The sequence below is a fragment of the Hemitrygon akajei genome, chromosome 25 (genome assembly GCF_048418815.1).
Source record: "Hemitrygon akajei chromosome 25, sHemAka1.3, whole genome shotgun sequence".
Lineage (NCBI taxonomy): Eukaryota > Metazoa > Chordata > Chondrichthyes > Myliobatiformes > Dasyatidae > Hemitrygon > Hemitrygon akajei.
In genome coordinates, this window is record NC_133148.1 from 27,749,612 (window position 1) to 27,771,833 (window position 22,222).

Genomic DNA, 22,222 nt, shown 5'->3' on the forward strand with positions numbered 1-22,222 from the left:
TTCTCTCAATATTTCCATATAAAGAAATAGCTTGACACTAACAAATTATCACTGAATCTAAGTAAAACTAAATTCATAATATTTGGAAACCATGTACCAAACTCATATAGTAAACTTGGAATAAATGATGTTGAAATTGATAAGGTATCGGAAACAAAATTTTTAGGAGTGGTAATAGATAGTAAGTTAAGCTGGAAACCACGAATAAATTATGTCAAAGCAAAAATGTCAAAATCTATTGTGATACTGTACAAAGCGCAAGATTTCTTAAATCAGGAATCTTTGTATACAATGTGGCCACACATTTTAATTCCACGTCCCATTACCATTCTGATATGTCTATCCATGGCCTTCTCTATTGTCAAAATGAATCCAAACTCAGGTTGGAGGAACAACACCTTATATACCAGCTGGGTAGCCTCCAACCTGATGGCATGAACATTGACTTCTCTAACTTCCGTTAATGCCCCTCCTCCCCTTCTTACCCCATCCCTGACATATTAAGTTGTTTGCCTGTTCTCCATCTCCTTCTGGTGCTCCCCCCCTCCCGAGGCCTCCCGTCCCATGATCCCTCCCTTCTCCAGCTCTGTATCACTTTCGCCAATCACCTTTCCAGCTCTTAGCTTCATCCCACCCCCTCCGGTCTTCTCCTATCATTTCGCACTCCCCCCTCCCCCCACTACTTTCAAATCTCTTACTATCTTTCCTTTCGGTTAGTCCTGATGAAGAGTCTCGGCCCGAAACGTCGACAGTGCTTCCTTCTCCCTATAGATGCTGCCTGGCCTGCTGTGTTCCACCAGCATTTTGTGTGTTGTTGTTTGAATTTCCAGCATCTGGCAGATTTCCTCGTGTTTGATCTTTGTATACAATATACTGTTGACTTATAGTCTCATACATGACTTACCATGTAGAGGTATGGGGAAATACATACAAAACAAATACAAATTCCATTTTTCTACTCCAAAAGAAAGTTATACAAGTTGTAAATAAGACAAGTTATTATGAGCCAACCGATCCACTATTTATTCAACTGAACACTTCAAAATTCAGAGATTTTGTAGATTTTAAAATAATACAAATTATGTATAAAGTAAAATATGGACAGCTACCTCAAAGTATCCAAAGGTTGTTTAAAATGAGAGAAAGTCGACATGGTTTGAGAGGAACATGAATATTTCAAAAACAAAGGACAAGAACAGATGTAAAAAATCACTCTATTTCAGTCAGAGGGGTGAATCTGTGGAACAGTTGTAGTAAGAATTTAAAAACATGCACTAAACTTCACAAGTTTAAAAAATTATTTAATGAACAAATATAAAATACATGATTTAAATTGAATGAGAGTAATGTAAATAAATAATATTTGGAATTGGATTTTGAGTTAAAAGATTATGAAATTTTTTGTTTTTGATGTGATGATTGACACCAAATATGTTGTTGTGTAAGTAAGAGGGGTGGGTGTAATAAGCTGGAGCTTCAGTCTACACCCTTTCGGTCTGTTTTAAAGTATATCTATGTTTTTTGTTGTAATTTTGTCCTATGAAATCATCATTGTAAATGACGCTTTTTGTTATGTTTGTACTTTCCGAAATAAATTAATTTCATTCATTCATTCATTCATATATTCTAACACTCACCAACATAGAGTGGGCAAATCACCTACTAACCTGTACATCCTTTGGATGCTGTAGGAAATTCAGGTGGTCGCAATAAATAAATAAATGCGAACTCCACACAGACAGCATGTAAGATCAAGAATAAACCGGCAGCATCTCTACCGTTTGTGCTGCTCTGCTGTCTGAGTATTCTAAGTTCCCATTTTGGTATTTGAAGTTAGCAAACCTTCTCCAACTTAAAATTTATCAGCATGAAACTTAATAAGCGGAATCTTATACCATGGTCACAGTGAGAAATCTCATTGTGTGGCATTTGGACCAGACACTATTGGCCTTCATCAATCGTGCAATTGAATTTAGGAGCCGAGAGGTAATGTTGCAGCTATATAGCACCCTGGTCAGACCCCACTTGGAATACTGTGCTCAGTTCTGTTCGCCTCACTACAGGAAGGATATGGAAACCATAGAAAGGGTGTAGAGGAGATTTACAAGGATGTTGCCTGGATTGGGGCGCATGCCTTATGAGAATAGGTTGAGTGAAGTTGGCCTTTTCTCCTTGGAGCAAAGGAGGATGAGAGGTGACCTGATAGAGGTGTACAAGATGATGAGAGGCATTGATCGTGTGGATAGTCAGAGGCTTTTTCCCAGGGCTGAAATGGTTGCCACAAGAGGACACAGGTTTAAGGTGCTAGGGAGCAGGTACAGAGGAGATGTCAGGGGTAAGTTTTTTACTCAGAGAGTGGTGAGTGCGTGGAATGGGCTGCCGGCAATGGTAGTGGAGGCAGATACAATAGGGTCTTTTAAGAGGCTTTTAGATAGGTGCATGGAACTTAGTAAAATAGAGGGCTATAGGTAAGCCTAGTAATTTCTGAGGTAGGGACATGTTTGGCACAACTTTGTGGGCTGAATGGCCTGTATGGTGCTGTAGGTTTTCTATGTTTCTATGACACCTAGTGGCCATTTTTTTTCGGTACTCCTGTACCTAATGAAGTGGCCACTGAGTGCAGTTTGTGGTCTTCTGCTGGTGTAGCCCATCCACTTCAAAGTTTGACATGTGCGTTCAGAGATGCTCTTCTGCATACTGCTGTGGTAATGGTGGTTATTTGAGTTACTGTTGCCTTCCTTACAGCTTGATCCTGTCTCGAAGTTCTCCTCTGACCTTTCTCATTAAAAGGCATTTTCACCCATAGAGTCGCTGCTGACTGGATGTCTTTTGTTTTTTCACACAGTTCTCTGGAAACCCTGGAGTTTGTTGTGCGTGAAAATCCCAGGAGATCAGCAGTTTCTGAGATACTCAAACCACCCCATCTGGCACCAGTAATCATTCCACGGTCAAAGTCACTTCGATCACATCTCATCCCCATTCTGACATTTGGTCTGAACAACAACTGAACCTCTTGACCATGTCTGCATGATTTTATGCATTAAGTTGCTGCCACATGATTGGATGATAATATATTTGCATTAATGAGCAGGTGGCCATTGAAGGTAGATTTATTGTGTGGTAGCATTTGACAATAGCAAATAGTTTAACAGCCACAATGCTACTAAAAATGAACGTAATCTGGATGACGTGGGCTCCATTACAAAATCAGAACAAAGAATTTGACTCTATTACAGAATGCTTCAGATCAAATGGACATTTTTAGTATCTCTTGGAAAACCGAGGCAGATACGTACCATGAAAGAAAAGAATTATCGGCTGCGGGTGTCTTTTCTTGGGGCACAGTGACATCCAATGCACTCATGTCCATGCCTAACAGCTCTGCAATACGCTCTCTGCCATAGATATCACCATACTTGTCCAATACCTGGGAAAAAAAGAAAAAAAATCAATATGCTTGTTTTTCAATGTGGGGTATTAAATTTCTTCTCTATGAGAAAATTTGGCACGTAGTTTTCAATAACTTGTTATAGGCTTCTCATTATAAAACCAAAGGCATGCCGAAGATCGATAGTTGGAACATCAAACAATCCACAACTGAAATCTCTGGACAAGATCTGCAGTTAGAATTGAGAGTATCTGAAAAGCCTTACAGTTTTAGAAATTATTTAGAATTATTTTTCAAAAATACATAATTACCTTTCTTTTGACAAATTTGTCCCAGTAGTTATTTGGGAAGGACCTATAAGTTAATAAAAGAAATATAATTCAATATTACGGTAATGTTGATGCTTTCAGAATAGCAATGCTCACTAATGTATGGGATATAACTCGTGTTAGGCGCGTGGCCAAGTGGTTAAGGTGTTCATCTAGTTATCTGAAGGTCGCTAGTTCGAGTCTTGGCTGAGGCTGCGTGTGTGTCCTTTAGCAAGGCACTTAACCACACATTGCTCTGCGACAACACCGGTGCCAAGCTGTATGGGTCCTGATGCCCTTCCCTTGGACAACATCGGTGGCGTGGAGAGTGGGGAGTTGCAGCTTGGGCAACTGCCGGTCTTCCATAAAAAAAACCTTGCCCAGGCTTGCGCCCTGGAAACTTTCCAAGGTGCAAATCCACGGTCTATCGAGACTAACGGAGGCCTACTACTAAACTGGAGATGAAAAGTGATGGAACAGACTTTCTTACTGTATAGTCTACAGTACATGCTGTAACAGAACGTAACCGTGTTATGTTTACATATATTAAATTTTCATCCACAATAGCACACTTTCAATCAATCTGCATTGAGTAAATCAATGAAATCCTACTAATTTAAAAGCTATTTTACATATTATTACCTATACAACTCTTCCGTAATTAGCTTGGAGTTATCGAGTCATGGAGCACTACAGCACAGAGAAAGGCCCTTAGGCCCATCTAGTTCATGCTGAAGTATCATTCTGCCTAGTCCCATTGACCTGCACCTAGACCACAGCCTTCCATACCCCTCCCATCCATGTACCTATCCAAACCTCCCTTAAACGTTGAGATCAAACCCACATCCACCACTTCCACTGGCACCGTGTTCCACACTCTCACCACCCTCTGAGTGAAGAAGCTTCCCCTGAGCTTCCCCTTGAACATTTCACCTTTCACCCTTAACTCATGACCTCTAGCTCTCACCTGGCCCAACCTCAGTGGAAAAAGCTCGAAGACAAATGCTGCTTGAATTTGCGTGTTTTAGCTATTCTTATAATTTAGAAATGGGTGTGTCTTACGGTGTGTTGAGAACGAGTCGATCCCACTGTCCTTTAATATCATCGTCAGCAGGTTGCTCCGTGATATATGAACCGTCGAATTCTAATTTTCTGGCAAGTTCCTTCTCTCGTTTAAAGATGACTAGAGGAACCTAAAGGTGTTATAGAAAAAAGAAAACAATTTCTCTGTGAAAATAATGCCAAGGTGACATTAATTATTATTTCAGAGAAAATGTTGAGCAAATTCAACACCAAAGGCCAAAGATTTAATATTCACTCTTAGCTTGGTGAAAATGGTCCCTCACTACCTGAGTCACATTGAACTACTACATACTCATGTTGTAAACGCAAAATGCATAAGCGTTATCCATGTCAGCAGCACTAGACACCTGCACCGATTAACCCACTCACCAGTATTCTCACATTCACAACACCGAGCATCACTTTACGTACATACAACCAGTCTGTGTACTGTATATAACGGTTACTTGTACATTGTGTTTTATAGGATTGCTTTTATATTAATATTTATTGTATTTTTGTTTGTTTTTATTGTGTTCTTTATGCTTATTGTGTATTTTTTTATGCTGCATTGGATCTGCAGTCACAATCATTTTGTTCTCCTTCACATCCTTGTACAATGAACAATTTTGAATTAGAATTACAAAAGTTGAAGAGTTAATTCATGCTGTACGTTATATTGTTGTACATACTATTTGTTATAAATTACTATAAATTGCACAAAGGTTGGGGGTGTTGTGGATAGTGTGGAGGGTTGTCAGAGGTTACAGCGGGACTGATAGGATGCAAAACTGGGCTGAGAAGTGGCAGATGGAGTTCAACACAGATAAGTGTGAAGTGGTTCATTTTGGTAGGTCAAATATGATGGCAGAATATAGTATTAATGGTAAGACTCTTGGCAGTGTGGAGGATCAGAGGGATCTTGGGGTTTGAGTCCATAGGACACCCAAAACTGCTATGCAGGTTGACTATGTGGTTAAGAAGGCATACAGAGCATTGGCCTTCATCAACCGTGGGATTGAGTTTAAGAGCCGAGAGGTAATGTTGCAGCTATATAGGACCCTGGTCAGACCCCACTTGGAGAACTGTGCTCATTTCTGGTCGCCTCACTACAGGAAGGATGTGGAAACCATAGAAATGGTGCAGAGAAGATTTACAAGGATGTTGCCTGGATTGGGGAGCATGCCTTATAAGACTAGGTTGAGTGAACTCGGCCTTTTCTCCTTGCAGAGACAGAGGATGAGAGGTGACCTGATAGAGGTGTACAAGATAATGAGAGGCATTGATTGCGTGGATAGTTTGAGGCTTTTTCCCAGGGCTGAAATGGCTAGCAAGAAAGGCATAGTTTTATGGTGCTTGGAAGTAGGTACAGAGGTGTCAGGGGTAAGTTTTTTTATGCAGAGAGTGGTGAGTGCGTGGAATAGGCTGTTGGTGACGGTGGTGGAGGCGGATACAATAGGGTCTTTTAAGAGACTCCCGGATAGGTACATGAGGCTTAGGAAAATAGAGGGCTATGGATAAACCTAGGTAAGTACATGTTCGGCACAGCTTTGTGGGCCAAAGGGTCTGTATTTTGCTGTAGGTTTTCTATGTTCTGTTTCTACGCACATTGCACATTTAGACGGAGACATAACGTAAAGATTTTTACTCCTCATGTATGTGAAGGATGTAAGTAATAAAGTCAATTCAATTCAATTAAAAGTTGCTTGGTCATGTAATCTTTGGTTCATTTGCCAATAACTTTAAATATCATTTGGTTACCGACTCTGTGAATGTACCATAGCCATCGCTCTAACAAAATAGCAATATTCTTGAAATCTAGCAGAAGTCAGAAAGGACTGAAATATGAAATAATACTAACATCTCAATTAGCCATTGTTTAAGCAGCCACTTTGAAATAATACCAATTTGAAAAGGGAACCTTTCTCATTAAACACAAAGATCGAAAGACAATCGAAGTAAATGTCCAATATGTGGGTGTATTGCAGATCGTATTGTTGGAAGAAGTTTGGGTTCAGTCTGTCCTTACCTTCAAGTAGTTGTATCCGATAATACAGAGGAAGGAGAGAAGCGTGTGGAGAATTGAGAGGATTTTTAACGTTGGTGCCATATAACCTGTACTCTCTTCAAGGACGAAATAAACCAGTGAATCTTCATCCTCCTCCTCCTCCTCTTCATCTCCATTTCCATTTCCAAAACCTGTGCTTATCATGTCATCCTCAAAGCCTGCCGCTTCAAAATCTTCTTCATCTTCGACCACGGATACCTTCCATGCACAAAAATAATCTATCAATCACTTGGGAAACTCTTAAGACTTACCTGTGTAAATCAGCAGGACACGTCTGCTGATTTACTAGCTTCCGGTCCATCAATGGTGCTGTAAGGGACGGTGGTTTAATTTGGGAAGAAGGGTGGAGGAGGGAGGTGGAAAGATTTTACATTTAAAGAACATTTTTATTTCTCAAAATGTCTTAAGGTATATCACAGCAAGTTAAATAATTTAAAGTTGCTAATTTAAATTTATATCCTGTGGTTAAGCACTCTTTACAAATTTGGCTCCAGTTCCGCAATTTTTTAAATCTTAAAAAATGTAAACTTCATAGTATAATTTATCATAATTACTTTTTTAAACCTTCCTGGAGTGATCCAATATTTTTTACTTTGGAAAAATAAAGGTATTAAGTCTTTTTTGGACTTATTTAAAGAAGGCAGATTGATGTCTTTTGAACAATTAGTCAATAAATATTCTCTTTCATATTCACATTTTTTACAGTATCTTTAAGTTAGACATTTTTTACAAAAATATTTAAGTAATTTTCCTTATATATTGGAGGCTGACTTATTAGATACTATTATGAATATGAACCCCTTGATGAAAGGTTCTATTGGAAGAATTTATAATTTATTATTACAATGGGATAAGCGTCCTTTACTTAAGATTAAACAGGATTGGGAGCAGGAACTCAATTTGACTTTTATATGGGAGGATTGGACGCGGATTCTGAAGTTGGTTAACTCTTCCTCGGTCTGTGCTAGTCATTCACTGATTCAATTTAAAATTGCACATCGTTACCATTGGACAAAAGAGAGACTTTCTAAAATATTTCTCAAGGATTTGATGGTATTATAATATTGATCCAGCAAATAAACTATCCACTATTACAGAAATAAGCCCCCAGCTCCCTCAGCTCCCTTGACTACACCTCCTCTCACCCTGCCCCCTGTAAGGATGCCATCCTTTTCTCTCAGTTTCTCATGTCTCCACTGCATCTGTTCTCAAGATCAGACCTTCCATTCTACTATCTCTGCCATGTGCTCCTCTTTCCAGGCAAGTGGTTTTCCCTCTATCATAGTTGATGAGGTCCTCACACGGATTTCCTCAATTTTCCAGAGTCTGTTCCCGCCTCCTCTCTCCCCTGATAGAATAGAGATTGAGGAGACAGAGTCTCCTTGGGCCTCAGCTTCATCTCACTAGTCTCTACATTTACTTTGTAAACCCAAAATGGGATATCACAACCATTCCCCCCCACCCCCACTTTTAGCTCTCAGTGCATATCAATCTGCCTATGGCCTCCTGGTCTATGGAGATGAAGATGGTTTACAACTACCTTCATGAGGGAATTAGCAATGGCCATAAATATCTGACTGCAAATGATGCTCAGATCTGAAAAAATTAGATTATTAGACACTAATAAGTTAGAGTAGACACCGAGAGTGGGAGTGGTTTACTTCAGTCTTCAATATTAACAGTGAAGTTGGGAGAATTTAACACCTACGCTCGGTCCGCCAGAGAAAGCAGGATCTCCCAGTGGCCACACATTTTAATTCCACGTCCCATTCCCATTCTGATATGTCTATCTATGGCCTCCTCTACTGTCAAGATGAATCCACACTCAGGTTGGAGGAACAACACCTTATATTCCGTCTGGGTAGCCTCCAACCTGATGGCATGAACATTGACTTCTCTAACTTTCATTAACGCCCCTCCTCCCCTTCTTACCCCATCCCTGACGTATTTAGTTGTTTTTTTTCTCTCTCTCCCTGCCTGTTCTCCATCTCCCTCTGGTGCTTCCCCCTCCCCCTTTCTCCAGTCCCATGATCCTTTCCCTTCTCCAGCTCTGTATCCCTTTTGCCAGTCAACTTTCCAGCTCTTAGCTTCATCCCACCCCCTCCAGTCTTCTCCTATCATTTCGCATTTCCCCCTCCCCCCACTACTTTCAAATCTCTTACTATCTTTCCTTTCGGTTAGTCCTGACGAAGGGTCTCGGCCCGAAACGTCGACAGTGCTTCTCCTTATAGATGCTGCCTGGCCTGCTGCGTTCCACCAGCATTTTGTGTGTGAAGTTGGGAGAATTACTGGTTATCAGCAAAACTGGAACCATTTCACATGTGACTTTGGGTGAAACCTCCAGATTTCTCAAAGGGTTTCATCCGTTTGTTTGCCGCTACACTTACCTTATAGAAGAGGAGAATAAAGTTGATTGCAAATGCCACAAACAGGGCGAGGAAGCGAAGATTGTAGAAGTTTCTTGATAAGTAATTCTGGTTAAAAGATGGGAAAAGATTATTTATCGCATGGCATACAGTGATACTTGTCATTGTATCCTGCAACCGAATTCATTACTTGTATCAATTAAACAGGAATAACCAAAATCTATTTTATTTCCAGAAAAAGTTACCTCAATTTCTTTCACTAATTGTCCCTGCTGGGTGTTTCCATATGGTTGTGTTGTCAAAAACAATGTTCATTCTTTCTTCTCACTGTTCAGCTCCCGTTGAAACACAACAATCGAGTCTGTTACCAGTGTTATCCCCGGCAGCCCATTCCAGATCCTAACCACTTATCCTAAACACTTGTTGTTTACTCTAAACAAAATTGTTTACCTCTTGTTACATTTTGTCCGTCAGCCAATCATCTTCAACCAATGCCTCCTAGCTTGTGATCTCTCTGCACATGGGAACATCGTTTATCCCCTCATGATGTTAAATATCGTGATCTGATCCCTCGCAAGATCCTCCATTCCAAGGAAAACAGCCCAATTTTTCCAGTAACTGAAGTCCATCATCACTGCAATTTTTTAGACCTTCGTCCCCAATTAAGGCCAAGGCTTTGTGATTTCCTTCCATACTTCCCTCAGCAATCCCATCTGGACCAGGGGATTATTCTTCTTTAAGGATAGCTAGTATTTCTAGTTTTAATTTTTAGCCCATTTAGAATCTCAACTACCTCATCCTTTGTGAGGCTTCAATCACACCTTCTTCGTTGTTGAAGACTGATGTAAAGCCACGCCCTCTGCTTTCATATGTAACTTTCATTTATGGTCTCTGTTCTGCGATCTTTTCTTGTCCGCACACCTGCAGAATAGTTTTATATTCCCCTCACGAACAAGACAAAATCTGCAGATGCTGGATATCCGAGTAACACACACACACAACGCTGGAGGAACTCAGCAGGTCAGGCAGCATCTAGGAAAAGAATAAACAGTCGATGCTTCGGGCCCATTTCGAGTTCCTCTGGCATTTTGTGTGTGTTGTTTGAATTCCCCTCTATGTGTGTGGCTGCCTTTTCTCAAGATCTCTCTCTTTGCTCCTCTTATTTCTGCTAACATTGTCACAGAACTTTCTGGAAACAGCCTATTTTGCACTGTTCCTTTTTACCCACTGTTTTACTTTCTTTCTTTTTGGTCAACAGAGCATTTCTGGCTCTGGTTCCCCTTACCACCTTCACTGGAATGTACCTGATCTGTAGCTGCAACATTGCCACTCGTTGTTCTACTGCAGTCTTGCTCACCAAACTCTCCTTCCAATTTCCCCAGGGGCGTTTGCTCATCCCATTGAAACTGGGATGGAAGTTTGGTTGGCAAAAAGCATAGTTTAACAAATGAAAGCCTTCTCCAGTTAACTATTTTTACCTTGCAGTGGTCCATATCCTTTTCCACAATCACCATTATGTGCCATGATCATGGGTGATCATGATCCATGGCAAATTTTTCTACAGAAGTGGCTTGCCATTGCCTTCTTCTGGGCTGTGTCTTTACAAGATGAGTGACCCCAGCCATGGTCACTCATGACTGACTGCCTGGAGTCAGTGGTCGCATAACCAGGATTTGTGATATCCAGCAGCTGCTCGTACGACCATCCACTACCTCTCCCATGGCTTCATGTGATTCTGATTGGGGGGGGGGGGCTAAGCAGGTGTCACACTTTGTCCAAGGGGGATCTTCAGGCTAGCGGAGCCTTACACCTCCTTTGGATGGGCCGTATCTCCACATCGCCACCCAATCCTTTCCCATAGTTATTCTAATCCTGACTGTTTCATGATCCAGATGGCTATGAGACCAGTAGCAGTCTGGACCGTAAGTTCTGCCTGTTCAGCCCTCATTAGTTCTCACTCGAGAGCAGCAACACACCACACTGGGATAACTAGAGAAATGACTATCTGCTTCTCTGACCATTCTCCTTCCCTTCCTGAGACATCCTTCATGCTGTGGACTTGGCTTTCATCGCACAACATGGGAAACTTTCTCGTTTGGAGGAACTTAGAAGCAACTGAAGGAAGCAAACCACCTTCTGGAGTTTCCTGGACTACTGCCTGCTCTTTACAGCCGTCACTCACTCTTTCTTTGCCCGCTCTCTCTTGTATTTATTGCTGACCTCCTCCTGAAATGCACTAACCAGAAAGGGCCCAGTCTCGCAATGGTATCAACCATTGCTCAGGCTCCAAACTCCAGAGGTTCTCCCCTAACCGACAACACTTCCAGGGCATGGGACGCTCCCTGCGTTCCCCCAAAGGCACAGAGCTTCACAGGATGGAGGTGTCCTGCCATGCCTCTACTCTGAGATGATACTTGATGCAAAGAAAATACTTTTAATACCCATGGATAAAAGATTAACAGGAAACTGAGAGGAGGCATAAATGGGTAATTTTCTGGTTGGCTGGATGTGATGAGTGGCATGTCACAGGGAGTGCACTGAGCCTCAGTATTTTGGACTATAAGATATAGGAGCAGAATTAGGCCATTTGCCCATTGGGTCTGCTCTGCCATTCCATCATGGCTGACTTATTATCTCTCTCAACAAAATTCTCCTTTTACTATACCTGTACTGTACTATTGTGTACAGTTCTGGTCACCGAATTATAGGAAAGATGTCAACAAAATAGAGAGAGTACAGAGGAGATTTACTAGAATGTTACCTGGGTTTCAACGCCTAAGTTACAGAGAAAGGCTGAACAAGTTAGGTCTTTATTCTTTTGAGCGTAGAAGGTTGAGGGGGGACTTGATAGAGGTATTTAAAATTATGAGGGGGATAGATAGAGTTGACGTGGATAGGCTTTTTCCATTAAGAGTAGGGGAGATTCAAACAAGAGGACATGAGTTTAAAAGAGGGAGTGAGAGTGACTGGTAAGATCCCAAGGGAAGAATTTAAACAACTGGTTCCTGTTTAAAAATAAGGAGTCACCCATCTGAGAGGTAAGGTGAATTGTCTTCTCTTGGAGAGTCATCAACCTTTGGGACTCTCTTCTCAATAGAAAGCAGGACAGTTGTTGACTAATTTAAAGGGGGGGGGAGAGAGGCAGTGTGGAGAGAGAGAGCAAGATATTGATCCTCATCAAGGAAGAGGGAAAAATTAGTGAAGGTAGTCTGGAATGCAGAGTTGAGATGACAATGATGTTAGTCATAATCCTATTAATGGAACTGCAGGCTCACTGGACCAGGCACCCACTCCTGCTCTTGATTGACGTTTGTTATGAGATATACTATGTCTGTAAGACTACATACTGTTTTATTCAATTTGAAACTTTTCTTTTTTAAATTCTTGCTTCTTTCTTAAACCAAATGCTTGTTTGAATTCTCCTGATGTGGCTTGATGAACTCACCCGGCTTCTATTCCATATATGCCCTCCTTTGAGAGATCCAGTTTAAAAATATATTGATTGATAAATTCCTGTACAGACTGTTAAGAGTTATTCGTGCTTACCAAAAGCTTGGTCTTATAGTTTTCAAACTCAATCCAGAACTCCATGACAGTTTCCGGTTCCTCCTTTTTCCTCTCCAGCTTGGCTTTCTTCCTCGCCCTCTTCGCTGGTGTAGCTTCATCTTTTTCTTCTTCTTTCTCTGCCTGTTCTTTCACTTCCTTCCCTGTTTCCCCAGGATGTTCCTTTTCCTCTGTTTTTTCTTTCTCTTCTGACTTTCCCTTTTCTTCTTCTGGGAGTTCTACTAGTTCTTTCTCTTTCATGTCCTTCTCAGCCTTTTCACCATTCTCTGTGCTTTTGAATGCAGAAAACAGAACCATTATTCCACATTGCAGCAGTTAAAGTGTGATGTGCCAAGTTCACTGTCTATCTGAATACTGATACTTACTGCCAAAACATGTAAGTCATAAAAGAGTTGCTAGAGCAGAGGTGCAACAGATCCAAGCTACTATTGCACAGTCTTGACCTGGCCTGTCTTGATGTACAATGAACTCTTGGGAAATGAAGGTTATTGGGTTTCTGCACTGTAAGCAGCTGGCTATGGGCTTACAACTGAAAGGCAGTGTCTGAGTGAAATATATTTCAATTTGAGCATTAATAAATCATGTACAACAGGACAAGTTTTAAAACAAACACATAAGGGATTCTGCAGGTGGTGGAGATCCAGAGTAACTAACACACACACACACACACACACACACACACACACACACACACACACACACACACACACACACACACACACACACAGTGTTGGAGAAACTCAGCAGGTCAAGTATCATCTGTGGAGAAGAATAAACAGGGTAGCATCTGTGGAGAGGAATAAACAGTTGATGTCTTGGACCAAGACCCTTCATCAGAATGTGATGACGAAGGGTTTCGGCCTGAAATGCCGACTGTTTATTCCTCTCCACAGATGCTGCCTGCCCTGCTGAGTTTCTCCTGCATTTTGTGTATATTATTCTGCTGTTGTGGAATGACCTTATCACCAGCTATTGACTGTATTCTGAGAAATCTATTAAGGATAAAAAGACTTACTCTGCTTTCTCGGCCTCAGTCTTGAGTTGGTCGTCTGACTTAACTTCCATCTGAGATTCAATCTGTTGCTGTTAAAGGTAAAAGGCTCATTTTATGACCACGTTGAAAATCGCAGGAAAAAAAATTCTCTAAGGCTTTAACACTGGCTCCAGGTAAAAACAATGTCCGTTTTGAGGAACGGCTGACCAAGAGTAGTTGGTCTACTAGTGGAGATGATGTTCAGTGTTACTAGTCCAGCCAGCACAATGGGATGATTTTAAAAGGGAATTTGTGAGATCTAGATTTTACTTTGAACAATCTATGAACAAGTAGAGGGGAAAAAAATTACAGGCCCGTTATTTACATTATGCTTATTTTTCACTGAGGTTTCTTCTACTGCTTCAATGCGAGCAGATGAAGTCCACTCAGTGGCCACTTTATAGTTCACCTGTACACCCGCTCAATACCAAATAAAGAGACCACTAAGTGTATGTCCACAATCAATTCAAGAAGGAAGTTCGCTAACAATTATAATCCGATAACTTAATGCGAAATTAAATCTGAGATTTGAGTTTGTTAGCATTTATCTGGAATGCCGTGCACGGTACTCACCCTCACTTTTCTGAAAGTAGGTGGAGTGCCCTCTGGGGTTGGAGGCTCGACTGGCGCAGATTCCACAATGTCGCCAAGTCCTAGGTTGGGCTCGGGGCCCATCCTTAGCTGGCCGCTTTCCCTCTTAACATCAGACTTCTCTGATATTTGCTCTTCTTTCACTTGGTCTTCAAAGTCAGACTGGACTGCAGTTCCTTCAGCCTCAGCCTTACTAATGTCAGGAATGTCAGCATGAACTTCGTCCTGGGTGGGATCAGGCATACTGGCCAGGAGTTCCGTGACTGTCAGATGTTTGGCTCCTTCAACTAAGCCACCCCCAAATAAGGTATTCCATATTATCATGAAGAAACCACTACAGATGCTGTAGATAAAGTGCAAGATGCCCATAAACAAAGTCCAAAAGAAGGACACCAGAGACATCACAATCTCTTTAATTGTCATCTTCTTTAGTTTCCTATACTTTTTCCTTATGTTTTTAAATGTAAATATTTTAAAAAAGTCAACAATGGAGCTCAGGAACCCTGCAAAGGCTGATGGCGCCTCAGCCGAGGAAGATATTTTCTCAGTCTCTGCCCCTTCAGCATCCTCTTCGTCCTCTTCATCTTCTTCTGACTTCTCTTCTTCATCTGCTTCGGAGATCTTTGAAGCAATCTGCATCTCAAAAATGGTGTCCTCGCAGAAGTTGACAAAGAGTTCCATCTTTTCAGATTCTCCACCTTCGTTCACCACATCAAAGATGAACTGCCGCTTGGACTCCTTGACCTGAGGCATCTCCCACTGTGTCTTATTGGCCTCGCTGATCTCAAAGTAAATGCGCTCTATCCTCTTACTGGCGCCCATGATCTCAATGCGCCCCAGGAAAGGCTGGAAATAAGTGAGGATGCTCTCTGCCAATGCCAAGAAGTTTTTAAGTCTTGTGTCATGAGGGACATGTTCAGACAGATTAGTGAGTAACACAGCTACGTTAAAACCAATGTCCTTAGCTGGCTCTTGGAACCGGTTTGCAAATTCCTCATAGTTTATCATTTCATTCTCATCTGCTTCTGAGCATGAAAGTAGGAACTGGATCTCAGAAGGTGTGTATTGTTTCTGGCTGTCCATTGCTTTCTGGAAATCCTTCTTTGAGATAAGTCCTCTGGGGTCAGTTACATAATCTTTGAATGCATCAGAAGCGACAATGTCCTTCAGTTTCAAGAACATATCAAAGAATTTTAGGATCATTTCAACATTGCTTGATGACTCCACCAACATATCCACCATTTGCTTTGCAATAGTTCCATTCACAACATTTCCTGAAAATAACAAATGAGGAGATATGTGATTGTATATTGAACAGTTCACATGAGTGTTGTTTCATTGCAACAAACATGTATTCATTTTTGTATGGACAATGGAAAATCCAATGAAATACGTAATTCTATTTCTAAAATATTACATTAACCGGAATAACTCCATCATCAAGACAGCACTCCATTGGACCCCTGAGGATGGAGGAAACATGGAAGACCAAAGACAACTTGATGCCTTATTGTAGAGGCAGTAATGAGGACCTTGAACCACAAAAGGGGCACAGCAGAGAAGATGGCCAATGGAAGACAGAGATGGAGGATCTTCATTTCTGCCCTAATTGCCAGTGGCATAACAGACAGTAAATAACTAACAGAATGAAGTTAATTTCAAAATATAAACCATCAAAATACGTTGTTTATATCTATCATTTAAAACTGACATTAAAACTACTCATATTAATTGACATAAAGAAGCTAGAAGAGTAGATTTCCATATTTTCCTATGGGAGGAGGCCTGCTATCTGACAAGAGAAGAATGGACACGCAACTCTTTAGAATACAGAAGACAGAGATCATTTTGAAACAAACAAGATCCTAAGAAGTCTTGACAGTGTGATGTGGAAAGGAAGGAGATAAGGCCTATGGATCACCGTTGGAAAAGGAGGTCATTAATTTGACTGAGAAGAAGTGAAATTGTTTCAAAGGAGGCCATAACCCTTCGGAAAGCTTCCTCAGAGATTGGTGGCGGAGAAGTTTTTGCGTAGTATTTGGAGATAGATAGATTCTTGCTAAGAGAGTGAGTGGTTACCATGCCTAGATGGGATAATGCAGTAGAGTTTATAGTCTCTATCTTATGAAATGGCATGACAAGCCAAATGTTTTGCCCCTGCTCCTAATTTATAGTTGACCGTTATCAAGCATATTTTTCCTGCAAGGATGATTTTTCAACTACCCTCATGGCAGATGTTTGCTGACTGGTTTGGAAATTATTAAAATTCTAACCATCGTGATTTGAAACAGAAGTTTTCACTGACTGTGGTAAGAACATGTTGGAGCAGTCAATGGAACTGGCTCAGGTAGGCACTGGGGCTACCATGGATGACTTGGGCCAAAGGGTCAGTTTTCTGTATTGTGTAACTCACTCTGTTGGGTTGAGATTATTAAATAAAGGATCAGAAAGAAAAAGAAGGTTAGCTCTGTTATGCAATCAAAAAACGAATGAATGCTATACAGTTTTTCTACAGGTAAGGATGTTGTAAACATACCAAACTGTCTGAGACCTGCTGACAACACTGTAACGTTGGACACCACAGAGGACGAGACCAGTAACGGGATCCAGGCTTCGAAAATATTCTTCATTCTTTTCCTCATTCACCAATCATGTTTTCTAGGATCATTCTGACATTCTGGAGGTACTTATAAAAGTTGCTTGGAATTTATTTAAACCAGAGTCACCTGGCCCACACAAGTTCTCTGCTTGGAAACGCACTGTTCTTTCTGTTCCTGACCAACAGGCAGGGAAAGACTGGAAGACACACTGGATTATATGACGAAGAGTGCATGATTCAAATTAATGATGACATTGCAAAGGAAGCTACCCTTCTGTTAATGCTGTACAAAGAAACCTGAGCAGGAGAGTTTTTAAAGTAGCCGAGGGGCTGTTCCACTCTCGTGAACTTGGAAGTCGGCGTCCAGTGGTACGATTAGTTGCTACAACTGGGGTCTTCTTTGGTTGCAGGGGATGACCATGACTTCTTCTGTGCCTTGTCATGCCCTTCTCTCTCCACGAAGCCCTGCACAACCACCTTCCTGGCCATTGGAACTGTTGATCTCAATCACCCATCTGTCAGAGCTGACTTCACATGTTAGGACAAGCATGTCCCTTTCTCTCTGGGGCATGACACCTGGCACTACCCTCACCTGGTTTAGCCCACCTGTTGGCCGCTGTTGCACGCAAATAGCCACTTGGAGCCAGAGATGAGAGCTGAGTGCCCGGTGGGAACAAAAGGTTATCCCAGAATGGCCACGCAAGCCCCTTCACCAGACGCTATCCCTCCCTGGACCATTAATAGCAAAAGAAGAGAGTAAAAGCCCATTTGTTATTTTATGAACAATGGGTTAATGGACAACAACTTACACACGTGACTGTACACTATGTGTGGGCCTCTGTTAGTCTCGATAGACCATGGATTTGCGCCTTGGAAAGTTTCCAGGGCGCAAGCCTGGGCAGGGTTTTTTTTATGGAAGACCAGCAGTTGCCCAAGCTGCAAGTCTCCCCTCTCCACGCCACCGATGTTGTCCAAGGGAAGGGCAAGGGCTGATACAGCTTGGCACCGGTGTCATCGCAGAGCAATGTGAGGTTAAATGCCTTGCTCAAGGACACACACGCAGCCTCAGCCAAGGCTCAAACGAGCGACCTTCAGATCACTAGATGAACGCCTTAACCACTTGGCCACATGCCAACACAATACTGCACCATTCCAACACTATACCGTTCCAGAAAAGGAGCACAAACACAGTATTGCTGAGGGAAACACTGCAGTAAAACTCACCTCTGCACAAGATCCAAGGCAGGTCCACCACGCTTGGGCACACAGAGGCTGTTCCTTCAAGCACCACAGCGCAGTGCATGTAGTAGCTGAGCAGCAGACCACGGTGTGGAGCAAGAAAGAAGATTGTGGGGTACCACAGTAACACATAGTGGGCAGGGTATGTCGAGATAGAAATGGAGGTGGGTAGAGATGGGATCCGGAAGCAGAGGAGAAGGTTGAGGAAATTCCATTAGAGAAAGCTGTGCTGGCATTAGGGAGACTTGGTGGCAACATTGGTCAATAGCAGATTAGGGCCAAGGCCGGGGAGCCTGAGGTAGGGGTTAAGCTGATGATATCAGAAACATTGGGTTGTGTGAAAAGGTGGAGGCTTAAATAATACATGAAAACTGTAAGTTACACTGACGGAAGACCTACCGGGAAGATAATGGGCTCTTTGTCCAGGAGATTCATTAAGTAAAGAGTTTAATGCTTTGAATGTACCAATTTAGACCACAAGACCTAGGAGCAGAAGTAGGCCATTGAATCCATTGAGTCCACTCCACCATTCAATCATGGTTAATTTATTAACCCTCTCAACCTTATTCTCCTGCCTTCTCCCCATAACCTTTGACTCCCAAGATTAATCAAGAATTTATCAATCTCCACCTTAAGATTAGCCACTGAATTGGCCTGCACAACAGTCTGCAGCAAAGAATTCCACACTTTCATCACCCCCTGGCTAAAGACATTTTTGCTCATCTCTGTTCTAAATGGATGGCCCTCTGTTCTGAGGCTGTGCTCTTTGGTCCTAGACACCCCACTATAGGAAACATCCACTCTATCCAGACATAATTCGATAGGTTTCAATTAGATCTCCCCTCATTCTTCTAAACTGCAGTGACTACAGGTTCAGAGGGATCAACTGCTCCTCATATATTAACTTTATCATTCCTGGGATCATTCTCGTGAACCTTCTCTGGACTCTCTCCAATGCCAGCAGATCTGCTGCTCATTATACTCCAAGTGTGGTCTGTGATGCACCATCAATAACTCTCCGAGACGTGAGGGGAGATATTGGCTTTTATTGACTGGAAGAAAGAACAAGCAGCAATTGACCACCATGCTACATCCTGGAGACTGAGAGGCAGGGCTCAGGCCCCAATCGCCTTCATACCGGGGTCTGTGGGAGGATCCACAGAAGCAGTCAGCGGGGGGGGGGGGGGGGCGAGTCCAGACAGGTATATGTAGTTCACCACAGTCTGACCAATACCTTATAAAACCTCAGCGTTACATCATTACTCTTGTATTCTAGTCCTCTCAAAATGAATGCTAATACTGCATTTGCCTTCCTTACTAAACCGCAAGTTAACCTTTAAGGAACTCTGCTCAAGGTCTCCCAAGTCCCTCTGCACCTCTCATTTTTGAATTTTCTCTCCATTTAGAAAATAGTCCACACCTTTATTCCTTCCTCTAAAGTGCATGACCATGCACTACCCTACACTATATTTCATCTGCCACTTCTTTACCCATTCCCCTAAACTAGCTAAGTCCTTCTTCAGTTACCCTGCTTCCTGTAAACTACCTGCCCTTCCACTTATCTTTGGATAGTCTGCAAACTTGGCCACAAAGCCATCAATTCCTTCATTCAAATCACTAACATATAACACGAAGAGAAGTGATTCCAACATCAACCCTTGCGGCACACCACTAGTCACTCACAACCAACTAGAAAAGGCCCCCTTTATTCGCACTCTTTGCCTCTTGACAGTCAACCAAACTTCTACCCTTTCTAGTATCTTTCCCATAATGCCATAGGCTCTTATTTTATTAAGCAGCCTCAAGTATGGCACCTTGTGAAAGGCCTTCTGAAAATCCAAGCAAACACTGATTCTCCTTTGTCTACCCTGTCTGTTACCTCCTCAAAGAATTCCAACAGATTTGTCATGCAATATTTCTCCTTAAGGTAATCACGCTAACTTTTTTCATGTGTTTCCAAGTACCCCGAAACTTTATCCTTAATAATAGACTCCAACATTTTTCCAACCACTGAAGTCAGGTTAACTGGCGTATAATTTCCTTTCTTCTGCCTCTGTCCCTTCTTAAAAAAGAAGTGGAGTGACATTTGCAATTTTCCAGTCCTCAGGAACCATTCCAGAATCAAGTGATTTTTGAAAGATCATTACTAATGTCGCCACAATTTCTTCAGCTGTGTGGTCCAGGCTTCAGACTTCTCAGCTTCTCAAGCACTTTCTCTTTAGTAACAGCGACGACTCTCGCTTCTGTCCCCCGACACTTTTTGCAATTCCAGCATAGTGTCTTCCACAGTGAAGAATGACACAAAATACTTATTAAGTTCCTCTACTGTTTCTTTGTCCTCCATTGCTACCTCTCCAGCGTAATTTTCCAGTGGTCCAATATCCACTCTCATCTCTCTTTTTCTCCTCATATATCTGAAAAAATACTTTTTGTACCCTCTTTTATATTATTGGTTAGCTTACCTTCGTATTTCATCTTTTCTCTCATTATAGCTTTTTTAGTTGCCTTCTGTTGGCTTTTAAAAGCTTCCCAATCCTGTACTTTCCCACTAATTTTTGCAATGTTATATGCCCTCTGTTTTGCTTTTATGGTTTCTTTGACTTCCCTTGTCAGCCTCATCCTTCCTTTAGAGCATTTCTTCATCGTTGGGATGTATCATTCCTGCCCCTTTCAAATTTCCCCCCAGAAACACCAGCCACTGCCATTCTGCCATCATCCCTGCTAGTGTCTCCTTCCAATCAACCTTGGCCAGCTTCTCTCCCATGCCTCTTCCATGCCTTTACTAAAAATCTGACTTTAGCTTTTCCTTCGCAAACTACAGGGTGAATTCTATCATATATGATCACTGGCTCCTAAGGGTTTCTTTACCTTAAGCCTCCTAATCAAATTTGGGTCATTACATAACACTGTGGTGAACTACATATACCTGTCTGGACACGCCCCTGCTGACTGCTCCTGTGGCTCCTCCCACAGACCCCTGTATAAAGGTGATGGAGGTCTGAGCCCGGCCTCTCAGTCTCCAGGATGTAGTATGGTGGTCACTCACTGCTTGTTCCTTCTTCCAGTCAATAAAAGCCGATACCTCGCTTTTACGTCTCAGAGTGAGTTATTGATGGTGCATCAAACACCCAATCAAGAATTGTCATTCCCCTAATGGGCTTAACTAGAAGCTGCTCTAAAACGGCATTCTACAAATTCCTTTTCTTGGGATCCAGCACCATCTGGATTTTCCCAATCTACCTGCGTACTGAAATCCTCCATGATTGTTGCAATACTGCTCTTTTTACATGCCTTTCCTCGCTCTCACACATCTGTAACCCACATCCTGGCTACTGTTTTGAAGCCTCTATATAACTCCCATCAGGGCCTTCATTACCTTGTAGGTCCACCCACACGGATTCTACATCTTCCGATCAAATTTTTTTTACCAGCAGAGCCACCCCACCCCCTCTGCCTACTTGCCTGGCCTTTCGATACAAGGTTTATCCTTGGACGTTAAGCTCCCAACTATGAACTTTCAGCCACGAGCCACAACATCATACCTGCCAATCTCTAATTGAATTACAAGATCACTACCTTATTCCAGATACTCTGTGCATTCAGATATAACACCTTCAGTCCTGTACTCGTCACCCTTTTTGATTTTGGCCCCCTGTTACACTTTCTCATCTCACTGACTGCAACTTTGCTTTATCATCTGCCTGTCCTTCCTCACAGTCTCACTACACACTGCATCTACTTGTATACCGGCTGCCCAATCACTCTGATTTCCACCCCCCCTGCCAAATTAGTTTAAACCTTCCCCAACAGCTCTGGCAAACCTGTCTGTAAGGATATTGGTCTCCCGTGGTTTCAGGTGTAACCCGTGTTTTTTGTACAGGTGACAATTTAAATAGAAATGTTCTGGATATATCATGCGATCGCTGGCCTGCAACTCCCTAGCTTATCTTGCAGCCCTTCTTAAAGGGACATCCGGTCTTTCAGTACCTTACCCGTGGCCCAGG

At 42.1% G+C, this 22,222-nt stretch overlaps 1 protein-coding gene across 6 annotated transcripts in view; it reads right to left on the reverse strand.

Moving 5' to 3' along the window:
- The window catches only part of LOC140716481 (ryanodine receptor 1-like), a 560,721-nt gene that overhangs the window by 22,581 nt on the left and 515,918 nt on the right, over window positions 1-22,222 (reverse strand). For all 6 annotated transcript variants that reach the window (XM_073029249.1, XM_073029247.1, XM_073029248.1 and 3 more), the window contains 8 exons: window positions 14,363-15,654; window positions 13,772-13,839; window positions 12,739-13,027; window positions 9,214-9,300; window positions 6,788-7,024; window positions 4,759-4,889; window positions 3,700-3,742; window positions 3,297-3,427 (listed from right to left, as the gene is read on the reverse strand). In XM_073029249.1, coding sequence (XP_072885350.1) covers window positions 3,297-3,427; window positions 3,700-3,742; window positions 4,759-4,889; window positions 6,788-7,024; window positions 9,214-9,300; window positions 12,739-13,027; window positions 13,772-13,839; window positions 14,363-15,654 — 2,278 coding nt within the window. The remainder of the gene's footprint in view (window positions 1-3,296; window positions 3,428-3,699; window positions 3,743-4,758; window positions 4,890-6,787; window positions 7,025-9,213; window positions 9,301-12,738; window positions 13,028-13,771; window positions 13,840-14,362; window positions 15,655-22,222) is intronic.